Consider the following 24,825-nt stretch of genomic DNA (forward strand, 5'->3'; position numbering starts at 1 on the left):
TATAATACATTTGTATTATACATTTGAATATATCTAGTTTACATATGAATTATGTATTAATTGTCTCCAGATTTAGTAATTGTGAATGTTAAATATAATATTCAGATAAAGAAATATTATTTTGAATGCAAGTTCATTTTGAAACCATGCATTGTGCAAACTTAATGAAATTGATATTGACCTACTTTTAATAAAACACGCCATAATGACAAAGCACCACTTTCCACCAAGATTTCCTTATTTGAATATTATATTAAGCATTGAGCACAACCATTTTAGTCCATAGTAGCCAGTTATAAAAATATTATATATTTTTTTTTTTTTTTAACAAACAATCCCTTTTTTGAAATATGACCAGGGGCCACATAAAAGCTCCTGGCGGGCCGCATGTGGCCCGCGGGCCGCCAATTGAATATCCCTGGTCTAGAGGGTTCAGGGTTGGTCTGAAAGGTTATCGATTGATTGGGAAGGTTCTACGGTTAGGTTCAGGGGTTTCTGGGTTGGTTTGGAAGATTCAGGGTTAGTTTGGAAGGTTATTGGGTTGGTTTGGAGGGTTCTGGATTTGTTTGGAGGGTTCTAGGGTTGGTTTGGAAGGTTATTGGGTTGGTTTGGAGGGTTCTGGATTTGTTTGGAGGGTTCTAGGGTTGGTTTGGAAAAAGCTTGGGTCGGTCCGGAGGGTTCTGGGTTGGTTTAGAAGGTTATCAATTGATTGGGAAGGTTCTACAGTTAGGTTTTGGGGGGGTTCAGGGTTGGTTTGGAGGGTTCTGTGTTAGTTTGGAGGGTTCTAGGGTTAGTTTGGAGGGTTCTGGGTTAGTTTGGAAGGTTCTAGGGTTGGTCTGAAGGGTTCTGAGTTAGTTTGGAGGGTTCTAGGGTTGGTTTAGAAGGTTCTAGGGTTGGTTTGGAAGGTTCTAGGGTTGGTTTGGAGGGTTCTGTGTTAGTTTGGAAGGTTGTAGGGTTGGTTTGGAGGGTTCTAGGGTTAGTTTGGAAGGTCCTAGGGTTGGTTTGGAGGGTTCTGTGTTAGTTTGGAAGGTTCTGGGGTTGGTTTGGAGGGTTCCGTGTTAGTTTGGAAGGTTCTAGGGTTGGTTTGGAAGGTTCTTAGGTTGGTCTGAAGGGTTCTGTGTTAGTTTGGAGGGTTCTAGGTTTAGTTTGGGAGGTTCTAGGGTTGGTTTGGAGGGTTCCGTGTTAGTTTGGAAGGTTCTAGGCTAGTTTGGAAGGTTATCAATTGATCTGGAAGGTTCTAGGGTTGGTTTGAAGAGTTCTAGGGTTAGTTTGGAAGGTTCTAGGGTTGGTCCGAAGGGTTCTAAGGTTGGTTCGGAGGGTTCTGGATTGGTTTGGAAGGTTATCAATTGATTGGGAAGGTTCTACAGTTAGGTTTGGTTGGTTGGTTTGGAGTTTTCTTGGTTGGTTTGGAAGGTTTTATGGTTGGTCTGGAAAAAGCTTGGGTTGGTTTGGAGGGTTCTGTGTTAGTTTGGAGGGTTCTAGGGTTAGTTTGGAAGGTTCTAGGGTTGGTTTGGAGGGTTCTGGGTAAGTTTGGAAGGTTATCAATTGATCTGGAAACTATTAGGGTTGGTTTGGAAGGTTATCAATCGATCTGGATGGTTCTAGGGTTGGTCTGGGGGTTTGTGGATCAGTCTGGAAGCTTCTGGGGTTAATTGGGAGGGTTCTAGAGTTGGTCTGGAAGGTTTTAAGGGTGGTCTGGAGGGTTCTGGGTCAGTTTGAAAGGTCCGTGCCAACCCTCAGCCAGCCATGGTGGTCTGGTCATGAACTTAAACACAACCAAACTTCTCTGTCAAATATGAATAATTATGTTCTGTTGGGTCTTTATACACAGCTCAGACGTCAGAAGCCGCCAATCAAACACTACGCCCCTAACGATTATCTGAACCTGTGTAGTCCTGTTCAGGTCACAGGGATCTGCTGGATCCCATCCGTCGTCAGGGGAAAGTAACAAAACTGTGTGTTCTTTCAGACTGTAACTAGGTTTATTTGTCCTGTAGGATCTGCCCCTAGTGGTCAGTGGAGGAACTGCAGATGTTCCTACGTCCTGGATCGACCCAGACGTTCTCACATGGGAGCCGTTGTACACATATGAACCCTGGCCCGGTTCCGTCTTGTGTTCTCTGCTTTATAATGTTATCTTTAATGTAACGTTACTCCTGCTGCCAAGTTTGGATTTATTGGGTTTTTTCCATCTATTTCTTTTCTTTTCTTTTGGACTCCTGCCTGAACAGTTCGTCTTCCTGTCCCCTGAGTCCCAAACATTTCTCGCCTTTTTTTGACAAATCAAAGCTAAAAGCCAGAACAACTTGTTGGCTTCAGGTTGGATTTTGACACGTCTACTGACCACAAAAGTCCCAGCAAGCTTTTTAAAAGATTCGGTGTGAAATCCTCCCAGTCTAACAACAATAATCAAGGGTTTTCAGTCAGTGTTTTTCAGTGTCCTGGGGTTGGATCGGCCCCGCGGGTCGGCTCTGGGGTGGTGGGAACAGATATCTGACGGCTTCTGCGTGACACGGTTCCAGTTCTACTTCATGGCGATCATCCAGACGGGCATGATGCCCTCGGGGAATCCCTCCTGCTTCTCCACGGCCAGGATCTCCAGGCCGGCCTTGGCGATGATGCACCTCATGATGTCCAGGTGGCGGCCGATGCTGCTGTCGATGGGGTCCAGCTTGCAGCCCTGCCGCGCCATGTTGTCCTTCATGATGATGACGCCGTCGGGACGGAGACTCTTCTTACAGAGAAACAGGAAGTTCATCAGGTCCTTGTCTGTCAGGTGGCCTGAGAAGAAGAAAACGGGAGTTTAGTCAACTCAACACCACTCTACTCTACTCACTACTACATTACTGTATTCTACTCTACATTACCCCTAGATTACTCTAGTCTACACTACAATACTCCACTCTACTCACTACTACTACTCACACTATACTACAATACTCTACTATTCACTATACTACATTACACTACTACACTCTACTCTACTACATTACTCTACTATACACTCCACTATACTACACTACACTACTCTTACTCTTCATTACTCTCTTCTACACTACACTACTCTACTTTACTGTACAAGACACTACACCTAACTACTCTACTCTACATTACGCTACTCTATACTACAATACTCAACATTATTCTACTCTACATTACTCTATTCGACACTTCTTTACACTCCACTCCATTACTCTACTTTACTCTACACTACTCCACTCTATTACTCTACACTACATTACTTTCCTCTACTCTACATTACTCTATCTATATTTTACTCTACTCTACTCTATATATTACTCTACACTACACTAAACTACTCTACTCTACACTACTCTACTCTACATTACTCTACACTACTCTACTCTACTCTACTCTACTCTACTCTACTCTACTTTACTCTACTCTACATTACTCTACCCAACTCTACTCTACTCTACTCTACATTACTCTACTCTACTCTACTCTACTCTACATTACTCTACACTACTCCACACTAAATTACTCTACTCTACACTACTCAACTCTATACATTACTCTACTCTACTCTACTCTACTCTACTCTACTCTACATTACTCTACTCTACATTACTCTACTCTACTCTACTCTACATTACTCTACTCTACATTACTCTACTCTACTCTACTCTACTCTAGATTACTCTACCCAACTCTACTCTACTCTACTCTACATTACTCTACTCTACTCTACTCTACTCTACATTACTCTACACTACTCCACACTAAATTACTCTACTCTACACTACTCAACTCTATACATTACTCTACTCTACTCTACTCTACATTACTCTACTCTACATTACTCTACTCTACATTACTCTACTCTACTCTACATTACTCTACTCTATACATTAATCTACTCTACATTACTCTATTCTACACTACACTACTATACTTTACTCTAGTCTACAATACACCGCACTACTCTAATCTACTATACATTACACTACTCTACACGACTCTTAGTCTACATTACTTCACTGTATTCTACTCCACTCTAGATTACTCTACCCAACTCTACTCTACTCTACTCTACTCTACTCTACTCTACTCTACTCTATATTACTCTACTCTACTCTACATTACTCTACTCTACTCTACTCTACTCTACTCTACTCTACATTACTCTACATTACTCTACTCTACATTACTCTACTCTACATGACTCTACATTACTCTACATTACTCTACTCTACATTACTTTACTCTACACTACTCTACTCTAGATTACTCTACCCAACATTACTCTACTCTCTCTTACTCACACGCCACCCACTGCATCCACATTACTCTACACTACTCTAATCTACTATACATTACACTACTCTACACGACTCTTAGTCTACATTACTTTACTCTACTCTACTCTACTCTACTCTACATTACTCTACTCTACATTACTCTACATTACTCTACATTACTCTACATTACTCTACTCTACTCTACTCTACATTACTCTACTCTACATTACTCTACATTACTCTACTCTACTCTACTCTACATTACACTACATTACTCTACATTACTCTACATTACTCTACTCTACTCTACTCTACATTACTCTACTCTACATTACTCTACATTACTCTACATTACTCTACTCTACTCTACTCTACATTACACTACTCTACTCTACTCTACACTACTCTACTCTACACTACTCTACTCTAGATTACTCTACCCAACATTACACTACTCTACTCTCTCTTACTCACACGCCACCCACTGCATCCACATTACTCTACACTACTCTAATCTACTATACATTACACTACTCTACACGACTCTTAGTCTACATTACTTTACTCTACTCTACTCTACTCTAGATTACTCTACCCAACATTACACTACTCTACTCTCTAGATTAGGATTAGGTCTAGATTACTCTACTCACACGCCACCCACTGCATCCAGACGACGTCGTATTTGTTCTTGGGCGGCGTGAACTCCTGCAGGCTGTAGCAGTAGTAGGTCTCGATGCGGTCGGCTCCGTCGCCCAGGTACTCCTCGTGAGCGTGGAGCAGGAAGTGCTCCATCATGTCCACCAGCTCCATCTTCTCAAAGACGGGCAGGAGGACGTTTTTGGTCACACGCCCGATTCCAGACCCGCAATCCAACGCACAATGGGTGCCGGCCTTTCCCGGTCCCTGCAGATAAAAGTGGGAGAACAATGTTCACCGGCTGGTGTTTGGAGATGGTTTGGAGACAGTTTGGAGACGGTTTGGAGACGGTTTGGAGATGGTTTGGAGACAGTTTGGAGACGGTTTGGAGACGGTTTGGAGACGGTTTGGAGACAGTTTGGAGACAGTTTGGAGACAGTTTGGAGATGGTTTGGAGACGGTTTGGTGACGGTTTGGAGACGGTTTAGAGATTGTTTGGAGACGGTTTGGAGACGGTTTACAGATTGTTTGGAGACGGTTTAGAGATTGTTTGGAGACAGTTTGGAGATTGTTTGGAGATAGTTTGGAGACAGTTTGGAGATTGTTTGGAGACGGTTTGGAGACGGTTTGGAGACAGTTTGGAGATTGTTTGGAGACAGTTTGGAGACGGTTTGGAGACAGTTTGGAGACAGTTTGGAGACAGTTTGGAGATGGTTTGGAGACGGTTTGGTGACGGTTTGGAGACGGTTTAGAGATTGTTTGGAGACGGTTTGGAGACGGTTTGGAGACGGTTTACAGATTGTTTGGAGACGGTTTAGAGATTGTTTGGAGACAGTTTGGAGATTGTTTGGAGATAGTTTGGAGACAGTTTGGAGATTGTTTGGAGACGGTTTGGAGACGGTTTGGAGACAGTTTGGAGATTGTTTGGAGACGGTTTAGAGATTGTTTGGAGACGGTTTGGAGATGGTTTGGAGACGGTTTGGAGACGGTTTAAAGATTGTTTGGAGACGGTTTGGAGACGGTTTGGAGACGGTTTGGAGACGGTTTAGAGATTGTTTGGAGACGGTTTGGAGACGGTTTGGACACAAGTTGGAGACAGTTTGGAGATTGTTTGGAGACGGTTTAGAGATTGTTTGGAGACGGTGGACACAAGTTGGAGACAGTTTGGAGATAGTTTGGAGACAGTTTGGAGACGGTTTGGAGACGGTTTAGAGATTGTTTGGAGACGGTTTGGAGATGGTTTGGAGACAGTTTGGAGACGGTTTGGAGACAGTTTGGAGACAGTTTGGAGACGGTTTGGAGATTGTTTGGAGACAGTTTGGAGACAGTTTGGAGACAGTTTGGAGACAGTTTGGAGACGGTTTGGAGATTGTTTGGAGACGGTTTGGAGATTGTTTGGAGACGGTTTGGAGACAGTTTGCAGATGGTTTGGAGACAGTTTGGAGACAAGTTGGAGATGGTTTAGAGATTGTTTGGAGACAATAAGTGGAGACAAGTGGAGACAACAGTCACCACAGTGAGACATTTAGGTGCCATCCGTCTGCAGGGAGCAGTTTCCTTGTATAAGATCCTCTATGTGGATCTGGGTGGATCCTGGTGGATCTAAGTGGATCTGGTTGGGTCTAGATGGGTCTAGGTCGGGGGCAGTGCTTAATTTGTCCATGAAGAGGTCCCGGAACATCGGGGGGGGGTACGGGGGGGGGGGTTCCGGGACTTTTTTGAGCATAATGCATTTAAATGCATCAATCTGGTGCACTTTGGAAAGCTAGAATAACAATAATAGGGTGTCTGCCACCTTAACTTACCTTGGAAACATATCCTCTCAGGAGCTTCTCTAAACTTATTCTCCGCTATGTTTGTGTGAGCACAGAGCATTCACAGCCTTCACCGCTGATTGGCTGTTCCCCGTGCCTGTCTCTGTGTGTAACCAATCAGACGGAGCTGTGGGCGGGACATTGCTGCACACAGAGCAGTGACGGCAGGCAGAGAGATATGCGGCTGCATCAACCCCAAAATAACGCAGTTTTAAATTGTACAAACACAATATTGGTATCGTTGGAAAGGGAAAAATGTCCTCTTAATTTTGGGGGGGCTGAGATCAAATTATGGGGGGCTTCAGCCCGTTTTTTTATTTGTAGTGAGAACATAATCCACAGCAACCGACACAAATCCATTCATGTGTATGTGCTCCGCGGCGCAAGGACCACACTGATGCCCTCATCGCCGCTTGTTGCTTTTCTGATTCGTTTTGAAGAATCATGCAACTCTTCCTTCTTTTTGAAAAAAGACAGTAAATTCAGCTGTCTTTTTGACATGTTTGCGTTGCTCGCTGCTGGCTCCCCAGATCCAGCAAAGTTCCAAAGTTTTTTTGGTCGGGGGCGTGGTTTGCTGCCCCATCTTTTCATTGCATCAACAAATCTCTGACTCTTTCAAATGACGTTAAATCTTTATAAACAACATGAAATGCTTGGGATTTCTTCTGTAAATGAATTTATGCATATTATTATTTTTTATACATTAAAAAAAAACTTTTTTAGATTATTATTGTTTTATATATACGAGAGGTGCCGGATCTGCCCAAATAAGTCCCGGAACGCAGGGAGTCCAAAATCGAGAGGTGCCGGATCTTGTTCCGGCAGGATCCGGCACAAATTAACCCCTGGTCGGGGGTCAACAACCCGCGGCTCTTTTCTTTTTTTTCTTCTTTTTTTCCCTTTTTTTCTCCTTTTTTCTTCCTTTTTCCTTTCGTTTTTAATCTCGACATTTCGACTTTTTTCTCGAAATTTTGACTTTTTTCTCGAAGTGCATAATGAAAAAAAAAAATCTGACCCAAGTTATAGCTAATATAGAAACATGTAGCATGTGTTGTCTTCATTCTAATTCTGATACAAGACTTTTCATTTTTTGCGGCTCCAGACATATTTGTTTTTTATGTTTTTGGTCCAATATGGATCTAAAACATTTTGGGTTGCCGACCCCTGGTCTAGGTGGATCTGGGTGGATCTGTTTGGGTCTGGTTGGGTCTGGTTGGGTCTAAATGGGTCCAGGTGGATCTGTTTGGGTCTGGGTGGATCTGGCAGAAACCTGCTGATGACATCCCGGTTCTCCAGCGGTTCTCCGTGCAGCATTGTCTCCGTCCAGCACCTCAGCGGTGAATCCGACCTCGGAGCAGTTAAATCTGGACTAGTGTTTACTTTAGCGCCGGAGGAAACGTCCCCCCCCAAAGTCAGCCAGTTATAAGTTATAATTAGAGCAGCTGTAGAACCGATCGTGGGCTGGACCCGGGCTCCGGGCCAAAGCCCAGCCCCTGAATGAGTAACATCGAGTATAAAAGTGATGTCCAGCCGTCACCATTCATGTGCACACACGGGTCCAGATATGTGCACAGGTCGCTTTAAATCCATGTTTTTATCAGTGCAGAATTAAGGTCGTAAACTGAACAACAGACAAGAATCTGCTGTTTGTCCTTAGATCAGGGGTGTCAAACTCATTTTTCTTGTCGGGCCGGATTTGACCAATTTTTTTCTCGCGAACCGCACGCTCAAAATAACAAAAACGGTGCGAAAAATCTTTTTTCTAATTCTTTTTTTTTTACTATTGTTATCTAATCCAATATCAGTTTAGTTAATTTTAAAGGAAATATGCACTTTGCTTACACTCTAATTATGTAAAATATATTTCTTCAGGATCTTTTCTTGAAATTTCTCGTTTTTTTTCAAATTATGTAAAATACTTTTAATATAATTTTACAAAGACAAACAGAAACAAGTATGTCTTTTTTATATTTCGCTTTTTTATAGGAAATTTAATTAAAAGCAAAATCTTTCTTATTAAATCCGAGAGTGTTTCTTTGTGATTTAGAGATTTTTCCAGTACAATTAAGTGTATTTATTTTTTAAAATTGGCGCGGATATTTACGCCAGTGTGCCGAAAAAGTCAGCACTTCTTTTTTAACTGTGGTACTTTGTCACTATCCTCGTATTCAAAACTGAAATTCTCAGAATAAATATCTTCTATCATCTTTTTTAGCAGTGATATTTTTCCTGCGAAAAGTAGTAGTCAGTTAATAAAAATAAACGACCGTCTAAGAAATAAAATCAGCAAATGCATTCTAGAAAACTAAAAAAATGTCGAAAACTGCTCTATTTGTGGAATAACGATGGATTTGTAGAATAAATACATTATCGGATATGCTGCGATTCATGGAAATTATTTATGCCTTCCTTTTTAGTAAATTAACATTTCGTTTTTTTGCGTTGGAAACTTCTCGCGGGCCGCACATTTGACACCCCTGCTTTAGAGGGTTTTTTGGACCTCCTTGCATAAATGCTGTATATTGTTTTTTTTATGGTAATTGTATTACTGACTTTTTAATATGTGCTAAATAAATAAACTAAAACTAAACAACAACAACATGGCATCTGTGACAGCTCCCGCCAAAAATGAAGCCCTAACGGGGAAGAAGAGGAAGAGAATAAACACTAAGTACCGCCTGCTGCAGGATGTGAGAGCTGCAGCTTGAGCTTCAGGGAGTTTCTGTTTCTGTAATAACTGATGGGGGTCGTGTTCTGCAGAAACAACTCCAGACAACGCTTTATTAATAAAACTGAGCTGCTGATCATCAGCAGGTCCAGACACCTGTGAGAGCAGAAGTCTGGCAGTTCAGGTGCGTGTTAACACAATGCCAGGAGAGAAAGACATCAGCAATAGTCGAGATCAGGGATCTGCTACCATTATTATCAAAACAACCACTTTATTATCAAAAGAACCACTTTATTATCAAAAAAAACACTTTGCCACCAATTCTACTACTACTACTAGTAATAATAATAATAATAATAATAATAATAATAATAATAATAATAATAATAATAATAATAATAATAATAATAATAATAATAATTTCGACTTTTTTCTCGAAATTGTACTTCGACATTAATCTTGACATTTCGACTTTTTTCTCGAAGTGCGTTATGAAAAAAAATCGTCCTTCTCTAAAATATTATTTTTATTTTTCTCCTGCCTGGCCCTGATATTCTTCCATACCGATGGGTTGGTCTATAAAGTAATGGGTTTGGCTAAATACAATCTTTGACTAAAACTAGACTAAAATGGACAATTCTGACTAAAATAAGACTTTTAGTTGACTGAAACTTGACACGACTAAAAGGAGAATGAACGTGACTAAAACTAATAAAAACTAAAAGGATAACTGGACCCAAAGAACTAGACTAAAACTAGAACTGAAACAGGTTGATAAAAACAACACTACTTCCAGAGTCCGACCCGACCAAACCTGCCGGACTCGGACCTGTTAGAAAGGTCTCCACCACAACTAGAGGAAGACTGGACGCTGAATCGGGGAGAACTTCCAGAAGAAAAAGCTCCACATGCACTAAACTTCATCTGAACGACCCACCGGACCTCCGGAACCGGGTCCCGTGTCGGTGAAAGACCGGGTCAGCAGCAGAACCTATCAGATCTGTTTGGCTTAAGGCTTTTCTCCCACTAGGGGAGTTTTTAGCTGCCATTGTTTATGTAATAATTGCTCGGGGGTTTATGTTCATGTTCTGGATCTCTGAAAGCGCCTAGAGACAACTTTTGTTTTATTAGATCAGGTGTCGGCAACCTGCGGCTCTAGAGCTCTTTAGCGCCGCCCTGGTGGCTCCTGGAGCTTTTTCAAAGCTTTTTGTTTGACCTTTTTTTTTTCCTTTTTTTCCCTTCTATTTTCTTCTTTTTTTCCTTTTTTTCCTTTTTTTCTTTTTTTTCTTCCTTTTTCCTTTCTTTTTTTTAATCTCGCCATTTCGACTTTTTTCTTAACATTTCAACTTTTTTCTTGAAATTTTGACTTTTTTCTCGACATTTCGACTTTTTTCTCGACATTTTGACTTTTTTCTCGACATTTTGACTTTTTTCTCGACATTTCGACTTTTTTCTTGAAGTGCATAATGAAAAAAATAAATCTCCCCCAGTTCTAACTAATATAGAAACATGCAGCATGTGTTCCTTCATTCTAAGGCTGATACAAGACTTTTCATTTTTTGCGGCTCCAGACATATTTGTTTTTTGTGTTTTTGGTCCAATATGGATCTAAAACATTTTGGGTTGCAGGCCCCTGGGTTAGATGCTATATAAATAAAATTGAATTAAACTGAATTGAATTGATTCCCATCTGATCCACTCACCACAAACCTCCTCAGGAACTGGCGGGAACCTTCCAGGTCCACGTGGGAGATCTCCAGGAAATCTCCCATCATGCCCTCCTCCGAGGCGGGGACGTCCTGGTAGAACTTCTGGGCCCGGTAGTAGAACTGCTTCTCTCCTTTGATGTACTCGCAGGTGACGGGGAACAGCTTCACTGCCGGGACACACACAGAGACAACCGGGTCTGAGGACGGATGTTTGGACTCATGTTTGGACCGTCGTTTGGATGATGTTTGGATGATGTTTGGATGATGTTTGGATGATGTTTGGACCGATGTTTGGATGATGTTTGGATGATGTTTGGATGATGTTTGGATGATGGTTGGATGATGTTTGGATGATGTTTGGACTGATCTTTGGATGATGTTTGGATGATGTTTGGATGATGTTTGGATGATGGTTGGATGATGTTTGGATGATGTTTGGACTGATCTTTGGATGATGTTTGGATGATGTTTGGATGATGTTTGGATGATGTTTGGACCGATGTTTGGACCGATGTTTGGATGATGTTTGGACCGATGTTTGGATGATGTTTGGATGATGTTTGGATGATGTTTGGATGATGTTTGGATGATAATTGGATGATGTTTGGATGATGTTTGGATGATGTTTGGACCGATGTTTGGATGATGTTTGGATGATGTTTGGACCGATGTTTGGATGATGTTTGGACCGATGTTTGGATGATGTTTGGATGATGTTTGGATGATGTTTGGATGATGTTTGGATGATGTTTGGACACATGTTTGGACACATGTTTGGATGATGTTTGGATGATGTTTGGATGATGTTTGGATGATGTTGGACCGATTTTTGGATGATGTTTGGATGATGTTTGGATGATGTTTGGACCGATGTTTGGACCGATGTTTGGATGATGTTTGGACCGATGTTTGGACCGATGTTTGGACCGATGTTTAGATGATGTTTGGATGATGTTTGGATGATGTTTGGATGATGTTTGGATGATGTTTGGACCGATGTTTGGACCGATGTTTGGATGACGTTTGGATGATGTTTGGACCGATGTTTGGACCGATGTTTGGATGATGTTTGGATGATGTTTGGACCGATGTTTGGACCGATGTTTGGACCGATGTTTGGATGATGTTTGGATGATGTTTGGATGATGTTTGGACCGATGTTTGGATGATGTTTGGATGATGTTTGGACCGATGTTTGGATGATGTTTGGACGATGTTTGGATGATGTTTGGATGATGTTTGGACCGATGTTTGGATGATGTTTGGACCGATGTTTGGATGATGTTTGGACCGATGTTTGGATGATGTTTGGATGATGTTTGGATGATGTTTGGACCGATGTTTGGATGATGTTTGGATGATGTTTGGATGATGTTTGGACCGATGTTTGGATGATGTTTGGACCGATGTTTGGATGATGTTTGGATGATGTTTGGATGATGTTTGGACCGATGTTTGGACCGATGTTTGGATGATGTTTGGACCGATGTTTGGACCGATGTTTGGACCGATGTTTGGATGATGTTTGGATGATGTTTGGATGATGTTTGGATGATGTTTGGATGATGTTTGGACCGATGTTTGGATGATGTTTGGATGATGTTTGGATGATGTTTGGATGATGTTTGGATGATGTTTGGATCGATGTTTGGATGATGTTTGGACCGATGTTTGGATGATGTTTGGATGATGTTTGGATGATGTTTGGACCGATGTTTGGATGATGTTTGGATGATGTTTGGATGATGTTTGGATGATGTTTGCACCAATGTTTGGATGATGTTTGGATGATGTTTGCACCAATGTTTGGATGATGTTTGGATGATGTTTGCACCAATGTTTGGATGATGTTTGGATGATGTTTGGATGATGTTTGGATGATGTTTGGATCGATGTTTGGATGATGTTTGGACCGATGTTTGGACCGATGTTTAGATGATGTTTGGATGATGTTTGGATGATGTTTGGATGATGTTTGGATGATGTTTGGACCGATGTTTGGACCGATGTTTGGATGACGTTTGGATGATGTTTGGACCGATGTTTGGACCGATGTTTGGATGATGTTTGGATGATGTTTGGACCGATGTTTGGACCGATGTTTGGACCGATGTTTGGATGATGTTTGGATGATGTTTGGATGATGTTTGGACCGATGTTTGGATGATGTTTGGATGATGTTTGGACCGATGTTTGGATGATGTTTGGACGATGTTTGGATGATGTTTGGATGATGTTTGGACCGATGTTTGGATGATGTTTGGACCGATGTTTGGATGATGTTTGGACCGATGTTTGGATGATGTTTGGATGATGTTTGGATGATGTTTGGACCGATGTTTGGATGATGTTTGGATGATGTTTGGATGATGTTTGGACCGATGTTTGGATGATGTTTGGACCGATGTTTGGATGATGTTTGGATGATGTTTGGATGATGTTTGGACCGATGTTTGGATGATGTTTGGATGATGTTTGGATGATGTTTGGATGATGTTTGGACCGATGTTTGGATGATGTTTGGATGATGTTTGGATGATGTTTGGATGATGTTTGGATGATGTTTGGATGATGTTTGGATGATGTTTGGATCGATGTTTGGATGATGTTTGGACCGATGTTTGGATGATGTTTGGATGATGTTTGGATGATGTTTGGACCGATGTTTGGATGATGTTTGGATGATGTTTGGATGATGTTTGGATGATGTTTGCACCAATGTTTGGATGATGTTTGGATGATGTTTGCACCAATGTTTGGATGATGTTTGGATGATGTTTGCACCAATGTTTGGATGATGTTTGGATGATGTTTGGACCGTCATTGGACAAATGTTTGGACCGATGTTTGGATGATGTTTGGATGATGTTTGGATGATGTTTGGAGCGTCGTTGGACAGATGTTTGGAGCGTCGTTGGACAGATGTTTCAACCAGAACGGGCCTGGATGTCCCAGCTGTCCAACGTGTCTAAGCTGCTAACGAGCATTTAAAAGCCCTGGTTGGGTCAGTGTGGACGAGACGGTGATGTCAGAGTTATAATTAGATCAGGAGGACTATAAATAAGACGTGTTGACGGGGAGACTTGTAGTTCTTGTAACCACTTTTGTGGTCTCGTCTCGGCCTTGGATCATTGAGAGTCCGTTGCACCAAGGAGACATAATCTGGTATCAGTAGTTCTTCCTCTTGTACAGTTTTGTAAACTATTTGTATTTTTCATCTGATTTAATGTTTTGGTTCATCTGCATTTGTGTCTGTATTAAATTACAGTTCAGTGATTATAACGGCCTTGTTTGAATAAATATATGTAAATATTTGCGTATCGTTGTGATTGATTAAGCATCAGGTCCATTTCAGTGATGCTGATATACGGTGTAATCTGATTACTTTAATGGTAAATAATGTCATTTCAATTTTTAATATTTAAAATTCAGGTTTTGTCTCCAAATTAGTCTTGGTCCTGGTCCTGGATTTGGTCTTGATCTGGATCTGTCACGGCTCTGTTCTGCTGAGCTGAAATAAACCCTGCAGGATCAACGCCGCGTGTCTGGGGGCTTAGGGGACACGTAGGGGGTGGGGGGTCGGGGGGTCTGAGGGCTTAGGGGACACGTTCCTGGGCCGGTGGGGGGTCGGGGGAGTGGGGGGGTTCGACAGCAGGCGGGAATGTGAGTCCTCTTGTCAGAGTCTCCGGTGGCAGGATTACTGAAATACCCCCCCCAAATACCCCCCCACTACCCCCACTACCAGGGCGGCTGGGCTGCTCCTCCTCTAACACCACTGCTGCTGTCTTCACCTCTTGGCGTTGTGTTAGCACCCCTGAATGCTTCTGCAGGCCAGCATCAACGTTAGACCCTCTAGACCTCCTTAAACCCTCTAGACCCTCTAGATCAGCGGTCGGCAACCCAAAATGTTTTAGATCCATATTGGTCCAAAAACACAAAAAACAAATATGTCTGGAGGTGCAAAAAATGAAAAGTGTATCAGCCTTAGAATGAAGAAACACATGCTGCATGTTTCTATATTAGTATAGTTGTAATTTTTTTTTGTCATTATGCACTTCAAGAAAAAAGTCGAAATGTTGAGGAAATAGTCAAAATTTCGTGAGAGAAAAGTCGAGATTTCGAGAAAAACGTCAAAACTTTGAGAAAAAAGTTGAAATGTTGAGATTAATGTTAAAGTACAATCTCGAGAAAAAAGGCGAAATGTCGAAAAAAAGTCGAAATGTCGAGAAAAAATGTTGAAATTAAAAAGGAAAGGAAAAAGGAAGAAAAAAAGAGAAATAAAGGAAAAAAGAAGAAAAAAGAAAAAAGAAGGAAAAAAAAGAAAAAAAGAGAAAACAGGAAAAAAAAAAAAAAAAAGGAAAAAAAAGGTCAAACTTTTTTTGAAAAAGCTCCAGGAGCCACTAGGGTGGCGCTAAAGAGCCGCGGGTTGCTGATCCCTGGTCTAGACCCTCTAGATCTAGGGGTGGCACACCAGTCAGAGCCACAATTGGTTACTGTGTTACTGCAAAGAGCCACATCGTACACATGCACACATCAACTACCCATGATCCTTCACTCCCTGCTCTCTCTGAGACATAAAAATACCATTAGAAAACGGAAAGGTGAAATCCTGCAATCTGATTGGTTGTTAACTGTGGTATAATGAGCTTATACCACGGCTTCTATTCTAGAGCCTCATCACAGCATATCATTCCCCGTCAGGGAAGCAACAATGTATCCAACAACCAACTGTTACATATTTTTGACGGTTACAGCAGGTAGCAAAAAGTAGCTGGTGTTAAAGTTTATTTTTTTATTTTCGTTAACAATTAATTTGGCATGTTGACGGTAAACTTTGATCTCCGGTGAGGAGCTAACGTTAGCGGGGAGGAGCTAACGTTAGCGGGGAGGAGCTAACGTTAGCGGGGAGGAGCTAACGATGGAGGAATGGATTGACTAGTGCCTGTCTCCAAAAAAAAAGACGAGCAAAAGACGACATGCGGAGCTACATCTGGAGAGATGGGACTATTTTTTTCCACAGTGGGGCGATTTTTACTGGATAATATGTATTTCTGATTAATTAAAAACTACATAAAATATATTGTGTATTCCTCTTTCATACATTATTGGTAACCGTTTTATAAAAGCAATAATCACTTTGCGTGGGGCCGGAGACGCCGCTCAGCTGTGATATAATGAGCGTATACCACGGCCTGTCGTGATGTATTGATTAAATATTAATATTTATATTATATTATATATATAAAACTCTCCCACTCTGTTAAAAACATCCTGTGTTCATCTTCATATTTTCGTTTGGCCGTGCATTTTTTCCCTGCCATTTTGAGGGTGGATTTTTTCCCTCCAAGTTATTTCCGTCACAAACACGAACGTGCGCCCGTATAGTGTTATATATAGTGCTATACGGGCGCACGTGTTGAGCAGGCGACTTATGTAAACCTTCCCTTGTACAGCGACGCAGGTTCGATTCCTGTTGCGGCAAATTTTGCCCCCACTTCCTTCGTGTCTGTCTTTTATTGCACCATCAAATAAAGTCCCAAGAGCCGCCTGACACCGGGCAAAGAGCCGCATGACACCGGGCAAAGAGCCGCATGACACCGGGCAAAGAGCTGCATGACGCCGGGCAAAGAGCCGCATGACACCGGGCAAAGAGCCGCATGACACCGGGCAAAGAGCCGCATGACACCGGGCAAAGAGCCGCATGACACCGGGCAAAGAGCTGCATGACGCCGGGCAAAGAGCTGCATGCGGCTCGTGAGCCGCAGGTTGGCCACCCCTGATCCCCCCTGATGGTCCTCACAGTCCTGCACAGGCGGTTTCAGGCCTTGTGGTTCATCTGAGGGGGTATTTACTTTATTTTATGAGCTGATAAAGGTCAGAACATTTGTTTCTGATGTTCTGACATTCAAACCCGCCAAGTCAGAAGGACACATGCTTTCTTTTTAACGAGACAGAAACAGAGTAAGACACTAATGATGTGGAGAATCTGGGGGTCCAACACCCGAGTCTTAGGGTGCTTTCAGACCTGTGACTCGTTTGTTTTGTTCCGATTCAGGGGCTAAATCGATACAGTTGTTTCGTTTCTCGTTTGTGGGGTTTGTGTTCACAACCGTCTGTAGCTTCAAAACTGTTAACTAATGCCATGAACCAACTGTTCTCTCATTGGTCAGAACTGAAGGAAGGAGTTTCCTCTTCCGTACAACAACAACTATGGAGCATAAAACCACAGTTATGAGTGAGTTGTGTCGGTTGCTGTGTCGATCTGTTCTCACTGCAAACAAACCGCTCCAGGTTTGGAATGGAAGCGAGCCGAGAACCTAACCCTAACCTTTCCTAGGATCTCGGCTCGATTGTTTTGTGCCGCATCCGAGCGCGTTTGCTGTGTTCACGTGTACCAAACCAACCGATCTTTAGGGGGGAACACTCCCTGTTTCGGAACAACTGCTCCAAACTGGACAGAGGTGAAAGCATCCTGAGTCTCGGTCGATTCCTGAAAGAGGGTCCAGGTATCTGGTGGGTCCGGTGGGTCCCGAGGGTCCGGATGGTCCGAGCTCGGAGATGATCCCACACTTGTGTTCGGTGCCGACATGAGTTAATGCCTCGGATGCCGCTCCATTAATGGGCCTGGTATCGGGTTCATGGGGAGAAAGTGAGACGTCTCTGGGCCCGGAGGGCCGGCAGGGCCGGCAGGGCCGGCAGGGCCGGGTCTCCGGTTCCTGCAGCTCCTGGTCTCGTGTTTAAGACGAGAAACTCCCGAGAGGGTTGAATGTCACGAGGAAGGTTTCAGGCTTCACTCGTCATCTCCAAGACCCGCGAGACCCTGACGGCGACGGACAGCTGGATCAGGGTGTCTGGACCCAGACCTGCAGTTTCCTTCCAGACCAGACCAGAACCTTGTACACCAGCCCAGAACCCTTCCATACCAGCCCAGAACCCTTCCATACCAGCCCAGAACCCTCCAGACTCAGACAGAACTGGTCCTAGTGGGCCATCAGTGCAGTGAACTCCTCATCTTAAACGTGGTCTCTGGACTTTATTCGCAGCTCTGAGGTGAAAACTTAGAGATGCACCGATCGATCGGCCCCCGATTGGGATCGGGCCGATAATGGCCCTATCGGTTTTGATCGGAGATCGGAAAATAATAGTTCAGAGCGGCCGATCTGATGACTACAAACTCCCGCCCGCGCGGGTGTTCCCTTTTACAATGTCTGAAAAGGACAAAAAATTAGCAGTTTGCAAAGTGTGTCCAAAGGAAATACCACGAGGAGTAATATTACAAAAGAATCACAACATAACGAAGCTTATTAGACATTTGAAAGTTCTTCAGACGGAGTAGATATTGAGTTTTCAAAGTTGGCTGCAGCAGAAAAAAGGCAGAGAAAGAAAAGGAGCGCGCGCAACGGCGCTAACTCAGCTGTAACAGAGACTTATAAACGATAGCAAGAAAAATAAAGAACTACATCGTAAGGTAATGAATTCAAATGCTTTGCTCATCAGCTATAAACAGTCCAAAGTCTTACACAGGACGACAGTCGTGTCAGTTGCTTCACCAGTGACATGTAGAGTTCTAGTGTGAAGAGTTTTGTTTCACTCACAAGAGTTTCCTCACACGCGGCTGACGCTACCGCTAAAGCTTTCACAAAGCTTAATAATTCATAATTAATTTTTATTTTAAGATTTAATTCCTCTTTCCACAGGAAAACTACTACCTGTACGGTCCTGTACGGTCCTGTACCTGTACGGTCCTGTACGGTCCTGTACCTGTACGGTCCTGTACGGTCCTGTACGGCCCTGTACCTGTACGGTCCTGTACGGTCCTGTACCTGTACGGTCCTGTACGGTCCTGTACCTGTACGGTCCTGTACGGTCCTGTACGGCCCTGTACCTGTACGGTCCTGTACCTGTACGGTCCTGTACCTGTACGGTCCTGTACCTGTACGGTCCTGTACGGTCCTGTACGGTCCTGTACGGTCCTGTACCTGTACGGACCTGTACCTGTACGGTCCTGTACCTGTACGGTCCTGTACGGTCCTGTACGGTCCTGTACGGTCCTGTACCTGTACGGACCTGTACCTGTACGGTCCTGTACGGCCCTGTACCTGTACGGTCCTGTACCTGTACGGTCCTGTACCTGTACGGTCCTGTACGGTCCTGTACGGTCCTGTACGGTCCTGTACCTGTACGGACCTGTACCTGTACGGTCCTGGTCCTGTACCTGTACGGACCTGTACGGTCCTGTACGGTCCTGTACGGTCCTGTACCTGTACGGTCCTTTACGGTCCTGTACCTGTACGGACCTGTACGGTCCTGTACGGTCCTGGTCCTGTACCTGTACGGACCTGTACGGTCCTGTACGGTCCTGGTCCTGTACCTGTACGGCCCTGTACGGACCTGTACCTGTACGGTCCTGTACGGACCTGTACCTGTACGGACCTGTACGGTCCTGTACCTGTACGGTCCTGGTCCTGTACCTGTACGGCCCTGTACGGACCTGTACCTGTACGGTCCTGTACGGACCTGTACCTGTACGGACCTGTACGGTCCTGTACCTGTACGGTCCTGGTCCTGTACCTGTACGGTCCTGTACGGACCTGTACCTGTACGGTCCTGTACGGTCCTGTACGGCCCTGTACGGTCCTGTACGGTCCTGTACGGCCCTGTACGGCCCTGTACGGTCCTGTACGGCCCTGTACGGACCTGTACCTGTACGGTCCTGTACGGACCTGTACCTGTACGGACCTGTACGGTCCTGTACCTGTACGGACCTGTACGGACCTGTACCTGTACGGACCTGTACGGTCCTGTACCTGTACGGACCTGTACGGTCCTGTACCTGTACGGACCTGTACGGACCTGTACCTGTACGGTCCTGTACGGACCTGTACGGTCCTGTACCTGTACGGACCTGTACGGACCTGTACCTGTACGGTCCTATACGGTCCTGTACGGTCCTGTACCTGTACGGACCTGTACGGACCTGTACCTGTACGGTCCTATACGGTCCTGTACGGTCCTGTACCTGTACGGTCCTGTACGGTCCTGTACGGTCCTGTACGGTCCTGTACCTGTACGGACCTGTACGGTCCTGTACGGCCCTGTACGGACCTGTACCTGTACGGACCTGTACGGACCTGTACCTGTACGGTCCTGTACGGACCTGTACGGTCCTGTACCTGTACGGACCTGTACGGACCTGTACCTGTACGGTCCTATACGGTCCTGTACGGTCCTGTACCTGTACGGTCCTGTACGGACCTGTACCTGTACGGTCCTGTACGGACCTGTACGGTCCTGTACCTGTACGGACCTGTACGGACCTGTACCTGTACGGTCCTATACGGTCCTGTACGGTCCTGTACCTGTACGGTCCTGTACGGACCTGTACCTGTACGGTCCTGTACGGACCTGTACGGACCTGTACGGTCCTGTACGGACCTGTACCTGTACGGACCTGTACGGTCCTGTACGGACCGGTACCTGTACGGTCCTGTACCTGTACGGACCTGTACGGTCCTGTACGGACCTGTACGGTCCTGTACGGTCCTGTACCTGTACGGTTGGAATGTCATCTCCAAGACCCGCGAGACCCTGACGGACAGCCCTGACGGCGACGGACAGCTGGATCAGGGTGTACGGTCCTGTACGGTCCTGTACCTGTACGGTCCTGTACGGTCCTGTACGGACCTGTACGGACCTGTACCTGTACGGTCCTGTACGGTCCTGTACGGTCCTGTACGGTCCTGTACGGTCCTGTACGGCCCTGTACGGTCCTGTACGGACCTGTACCTGTACGGTCCTGTACGGACCTGTACCTGTACGGTCCTGTACGGTCCTGTACCTGTACGGACCTGTACGGTCCTGTACCTGTACGGACCTGTACGGTCCTGTACGGTCCTGTACGGTCCTGTACGGTCCTGTACGGACCTGTACCTGTACGGACCTGTACGGACCTGTACGGTCCTGTACGGTCCTGTACGGTCCTGTACGGTCCTGTACGGCCCTGTACGGTCCTGTACGGACCTGTACCTGTACGGTCCTGTACGGACCTGTACCTGTACGGTCCTGTACGGTCCTGTACGGACCTGTACCTGTACGGTCCTGTACGGTCCTGTACCTGTACGGACCTGTACGGTCCTGTACCTGTACGGACCTGTACGGTCCTGTACCTGTACGGACCTGTACGGTCCTGTACCTGTACGGTCCTGTACCTGTACGGTCCTGTACGGTCCTGTACGGTCCTGTACGGTCCTGGTCCTGTACCTGTACGGTCCTGTACGGTCCTGTACGGTCCTGTACGGTCCTGTACGGTCCTGTACGGACCTGTACCTGTACGGACCTGTACGGACCTGTACGGTCCTGCAGACGGTCCTGTACGGTCCTGTACGGTCCTGGTCCTGTACCTGTACGGTCCTGTACGGTCCTGTACGGTCCTGTACGGTCCTGTACGGTCCTGTACGGTCCTGTACGGACCTGTACCTGTACGGACCTGTACGGACCTGTACCTGTACGGACCTGTACGGACCTGTACCTGTACGGACCTGTACGGACCTGTACGGTCCTGCAGACGGTCCTGTACGGTCCTGTACGGTCCTGCAGAGTCGTCTGCATGGACGTCAGGTTTTAAGGACTAAAGAGCGATTTTGGATCGACTTCTTTCTGACAAACACTTAATCGTACATTAATCAACCTCATTTGAGATTTATCAGCCTAATTAATCAACTTCATCAAGCAACCTCATTAATCCTCATTAATCCTCATTAATTGACCTCATGAATCATCAATCGACATCGTTTATCAACCTCATCAATCAACCTCATGATTTGACTATTCGATCCTCATCAATCAACCTCACCAACCTCATTAATCAACATCATTAATCGACCTCATCAATCCTCATGAATCAACCTCATTGATCCTCATTAATCGGCCTCAATCTCATGAATCCTTGATAATCGACTTTTTGATCATCATTAATCAACCTCACTAATCGACCTCATCAATCAACCTTATTGATCCTCATTACTCGACCTCATCAGTGACTTCATTCATCAACCTCATCAATCCTCATTAATCGACCTCATGAATAAACCTAATTGTCATGAATCGTCCTCATTAATCGACCCCATAAATCTTCATGAATCAACCTCAATTAACCTCATGAATCCTTGTTAATCGACTTTTTGACCCTCATTAATCAACATCATCAACCTCATTAATATTCATGAATCGACCTCATTAATCCTCATTAATCAACCTTATCAATCAACCTCATGAATCAACCTCATTAACTTCTCTGCAGACTCTGGACCTGCTGCCATGCTGCTTTGAGAGTTTATTACATCTGAGAAGAACCTGAATGAGTTTGAGTTTGAGTTTATTCACAATACCATAATAATAATTATAATTAAAGCTGCAAGCAGCGATGAACGGGCCCTCGCACTCACGGCCACCGCCCCCCATAAGCATATCAGAAATGACACCACCCACAACTTCCTATGTCAAACCATTCAAAAGTTATAGCAGAAAATCGGGACAACCAATCAGAAGAAGGGGCGGGGCTAATTTTCACCAATTATGGTCAAGGACTCAATACCAAGTCCGATGACACCACCCACGACTCTTTATGTCAAACCATTCAAAAGTTATGGCAGAGAAAAGTTTTCTAGGGGGCGCTGTTGAGCCGTTAGGCCACGCCCATTAATGCAAACCATGAAATATCACATTTATCACCAGGCCTGGCTTGCATGTAAAATTTGGTGACTTTTGGGGAACTATCAAATATGGACCAATCAGATGAAGGGGGGCACGCTTTTTGGCGTCTAGCGTCGCCACGGTAACACTTTTGAAAGAGAAAAGTAATGCGCGTAGTTGCAAGATGAAGACGCACATTTTGATGTATAACACTCCTGGGTGCACGTTACGGTTCGGGCCGTATTAATTGCCGAAGGAATGGCATAATTTGCGCCAAAATTACACAATTAATTCAAAATGGCTCACTTCCTGTTGGGTTTCGGCCATGGCTCCAAGAGACTTTTCTTTAAGTTGCGACATGATACAGGTGTGTATGGATTTTCGTGCATGTACGTCAAACCGTATTGTGGGGCTTGAGGCACAAAGTTTTCCGGGGGGCGCTGTTGAGCCGTTAGGCCACGCCCATTCATGCAAACCATGAAATATCACATTTATCACCAGGCCTGCCTTGCATGCAAAATATGGTGACTTTTGGGGAACTATCAAATATGGACCAATCAGATGAAGGGGGGCACGCTTTTTGGCGTCTAGCGTCGCCACGGTAACACTTTTGAAAGAGAAAAGTAATGCGTGTAGTCGCAGGATGGAGACGCACATTTTGATGTATAAAACACCTGGGTTCACGATACGGTTCGGGCCGTATTAATTCTCGAAGGAATGGCTTATATTACTCCAAAATTACGCGATTAATTCAGAATGTTCAAAATGGCCGACTTCCTGTTGGGTTTGGGCCATGGCGCCAAGAGACTTTTCTTTAAGTAGTGTACTGATACAGGTGTGTACCGATTTTCGTGCATGTACGTCAAACCGTATTGTGGGGCTTGAGGCACAAAGTTTTCAAGGGGGCGCTGTTGAGCCATTTTGCCACGCCCATTAATGTAAACCATTAAATATAAAATTTTTCGCCAGGCCTGGCTTGCATGCAAAATTTGGTGACTTTTTGGGCACGTTTAGGGTGGCAAAAAGGCCCTCCTTTCGTCAGAAGAAAAAGAAAAAGAAAAAGAAAAAGAAAAATTCCTACAGATACAATAGGGCCTTCGCACTGAAGGTGCTCGGGCCCTAATAATACAATTGAATTAAACGGGTAGAGTGAATGAGCGTTTTTTCTGACTGAACGGCGGTGACGGCGGTGACGGCGGTCGTGACGGCGACGGTCCTCACCCACGGGCGTCTTCTCCAGCAGGTACAGGTAGCTGGCGAAGAACTCGCTGCGGAGCGTGTGGTGCAGGTGGAAGGACATGCTGTGGCGACACATGGAGGCGTCGGTCTTCCTCCAGCGGTCCTTGAAGGCCTGGTGGGCCCCCTCGTACTCCAGGGGGGCCGGGGCCGGGTCGGCCTGCTGCTGCGGGGTCTCCATGCTGCTTCTTCTTCTGCAGCTCTCTAACCCTCCGCCGGCCGGCTCTGCTGCTGCTGCTGCTGCTAAATCTGGCCCAGCCCTCGGCGCTGGATCTGTTTCAGGGGGAACCGGGTCCGGCCGGGGAGGAAGAGCGTCGGGTTACAGCGCATGACTCTCCATACGTGACCTTTCACACGCTGCTGTAACTTAAACGTGACTGAGACCGGCGGCCCGTCGGACCGGCGGCCCGTGACCCGGACAGCTGTCGGAACCAGCGGGTCCGACCTTCGTCCGGGCCGGAGGACGCTCAGGCTCGGTTTCACTGAACAAACAAAGACCTGGACGCAGGACTTTCTGGAAGTTAAAGGGACCTATTCTGGATCTAATACCTATTTTAAACAGGCCTTGAATGTCTTAAAAACAAGCTTTTGATTGTTTTTGCTAAATAAATTAGAAATTCATCCTCTGATCCATGTCTTTATCTTCCCATTCTCTAACGTCATTATCTATGCTGGATTCTGAGTGGGCGGGGCTATGATAATGAGGAACTTTGCTGATTGGCTGCATGAATGACGTGATACACCGCTACGGAAAAATGGAGGAAGCTCCGGCCGGCGGAGTTATTTACACCGTGTGATAACTGCAA

General features: G+C 44.9%; 1 protein-coding gene across 1 annotated transcript; it reads right to left on the reverse strand.

Moving 5' to 3' along the window:
* Positions 1 to 425: 425 nt before the first annotated feature.
* Positions 426 to 24,232, reverse strand: ntmt2 (N-terminal Xaa-Pro-Lys N-methyltransferase). The gene is made up of 4 exons (XM_061737313.1): positions 24,005 to 24,232; positions 11,087 to 11,259; positions 4,916 to 5,168; positions 426 to 2,781 (listed from the first exon to the last, which is right to left on the reverse strand). The coding sequence occupies exons 1-4, from the start codon at positions 24,198 to 24,200 to the stop codon at positions 2,525 to 2,527; spliced, it is 879 nt and encodes a 292-aa protein (XP_061593297.1). The 5' UTR covers positions 24,201 to 24,232; the 3' UTR covers positions 426 to 2,524.
* Positions 24,233 to 24,825: the final 593 nt, after the last annotated feature.

This window comes from Cololabis saira, chromosome 13 (genome assembly GCF_033807715.1).
Source record: "Cololabis saira isolate AMF1-May2022 chromosome 13, fColSai1.1, whole genome shotgun sequence".
NCBI classification, from domain to species: Eukaryota; Metazoa; Chordata; class Actinopteri; order Beloniformes; family Belonidae; genus Cololabis; species Cololabis saira.

Excerpts from the sequence above, each read along its gene's own strand:
- ntmt2 (XM_061737313.1), bottom strand. The coding sequence starts at position 24,200 with ATGGAGACCCCGCAGCAGCAGGCCGACCCGGCCCCGGCCCCCCTGGAG. Across the intron at positions 5,169-11,086 it reads AGTTCCTGAGGAGGTTTGTG|GGACCGGGAAAGGCCGGCAC; the intron begins GTGAGTGGATCA and ends TTTTATCTGCAG. Across the intron at positions 2,782-4,915 it reads CTGGATGCAGTGGGTGGCGT|GCCACCTGACAGACAAGGAC; the intron begins GTGAGTAGAGTA and ends TCTTCTTCTCAG.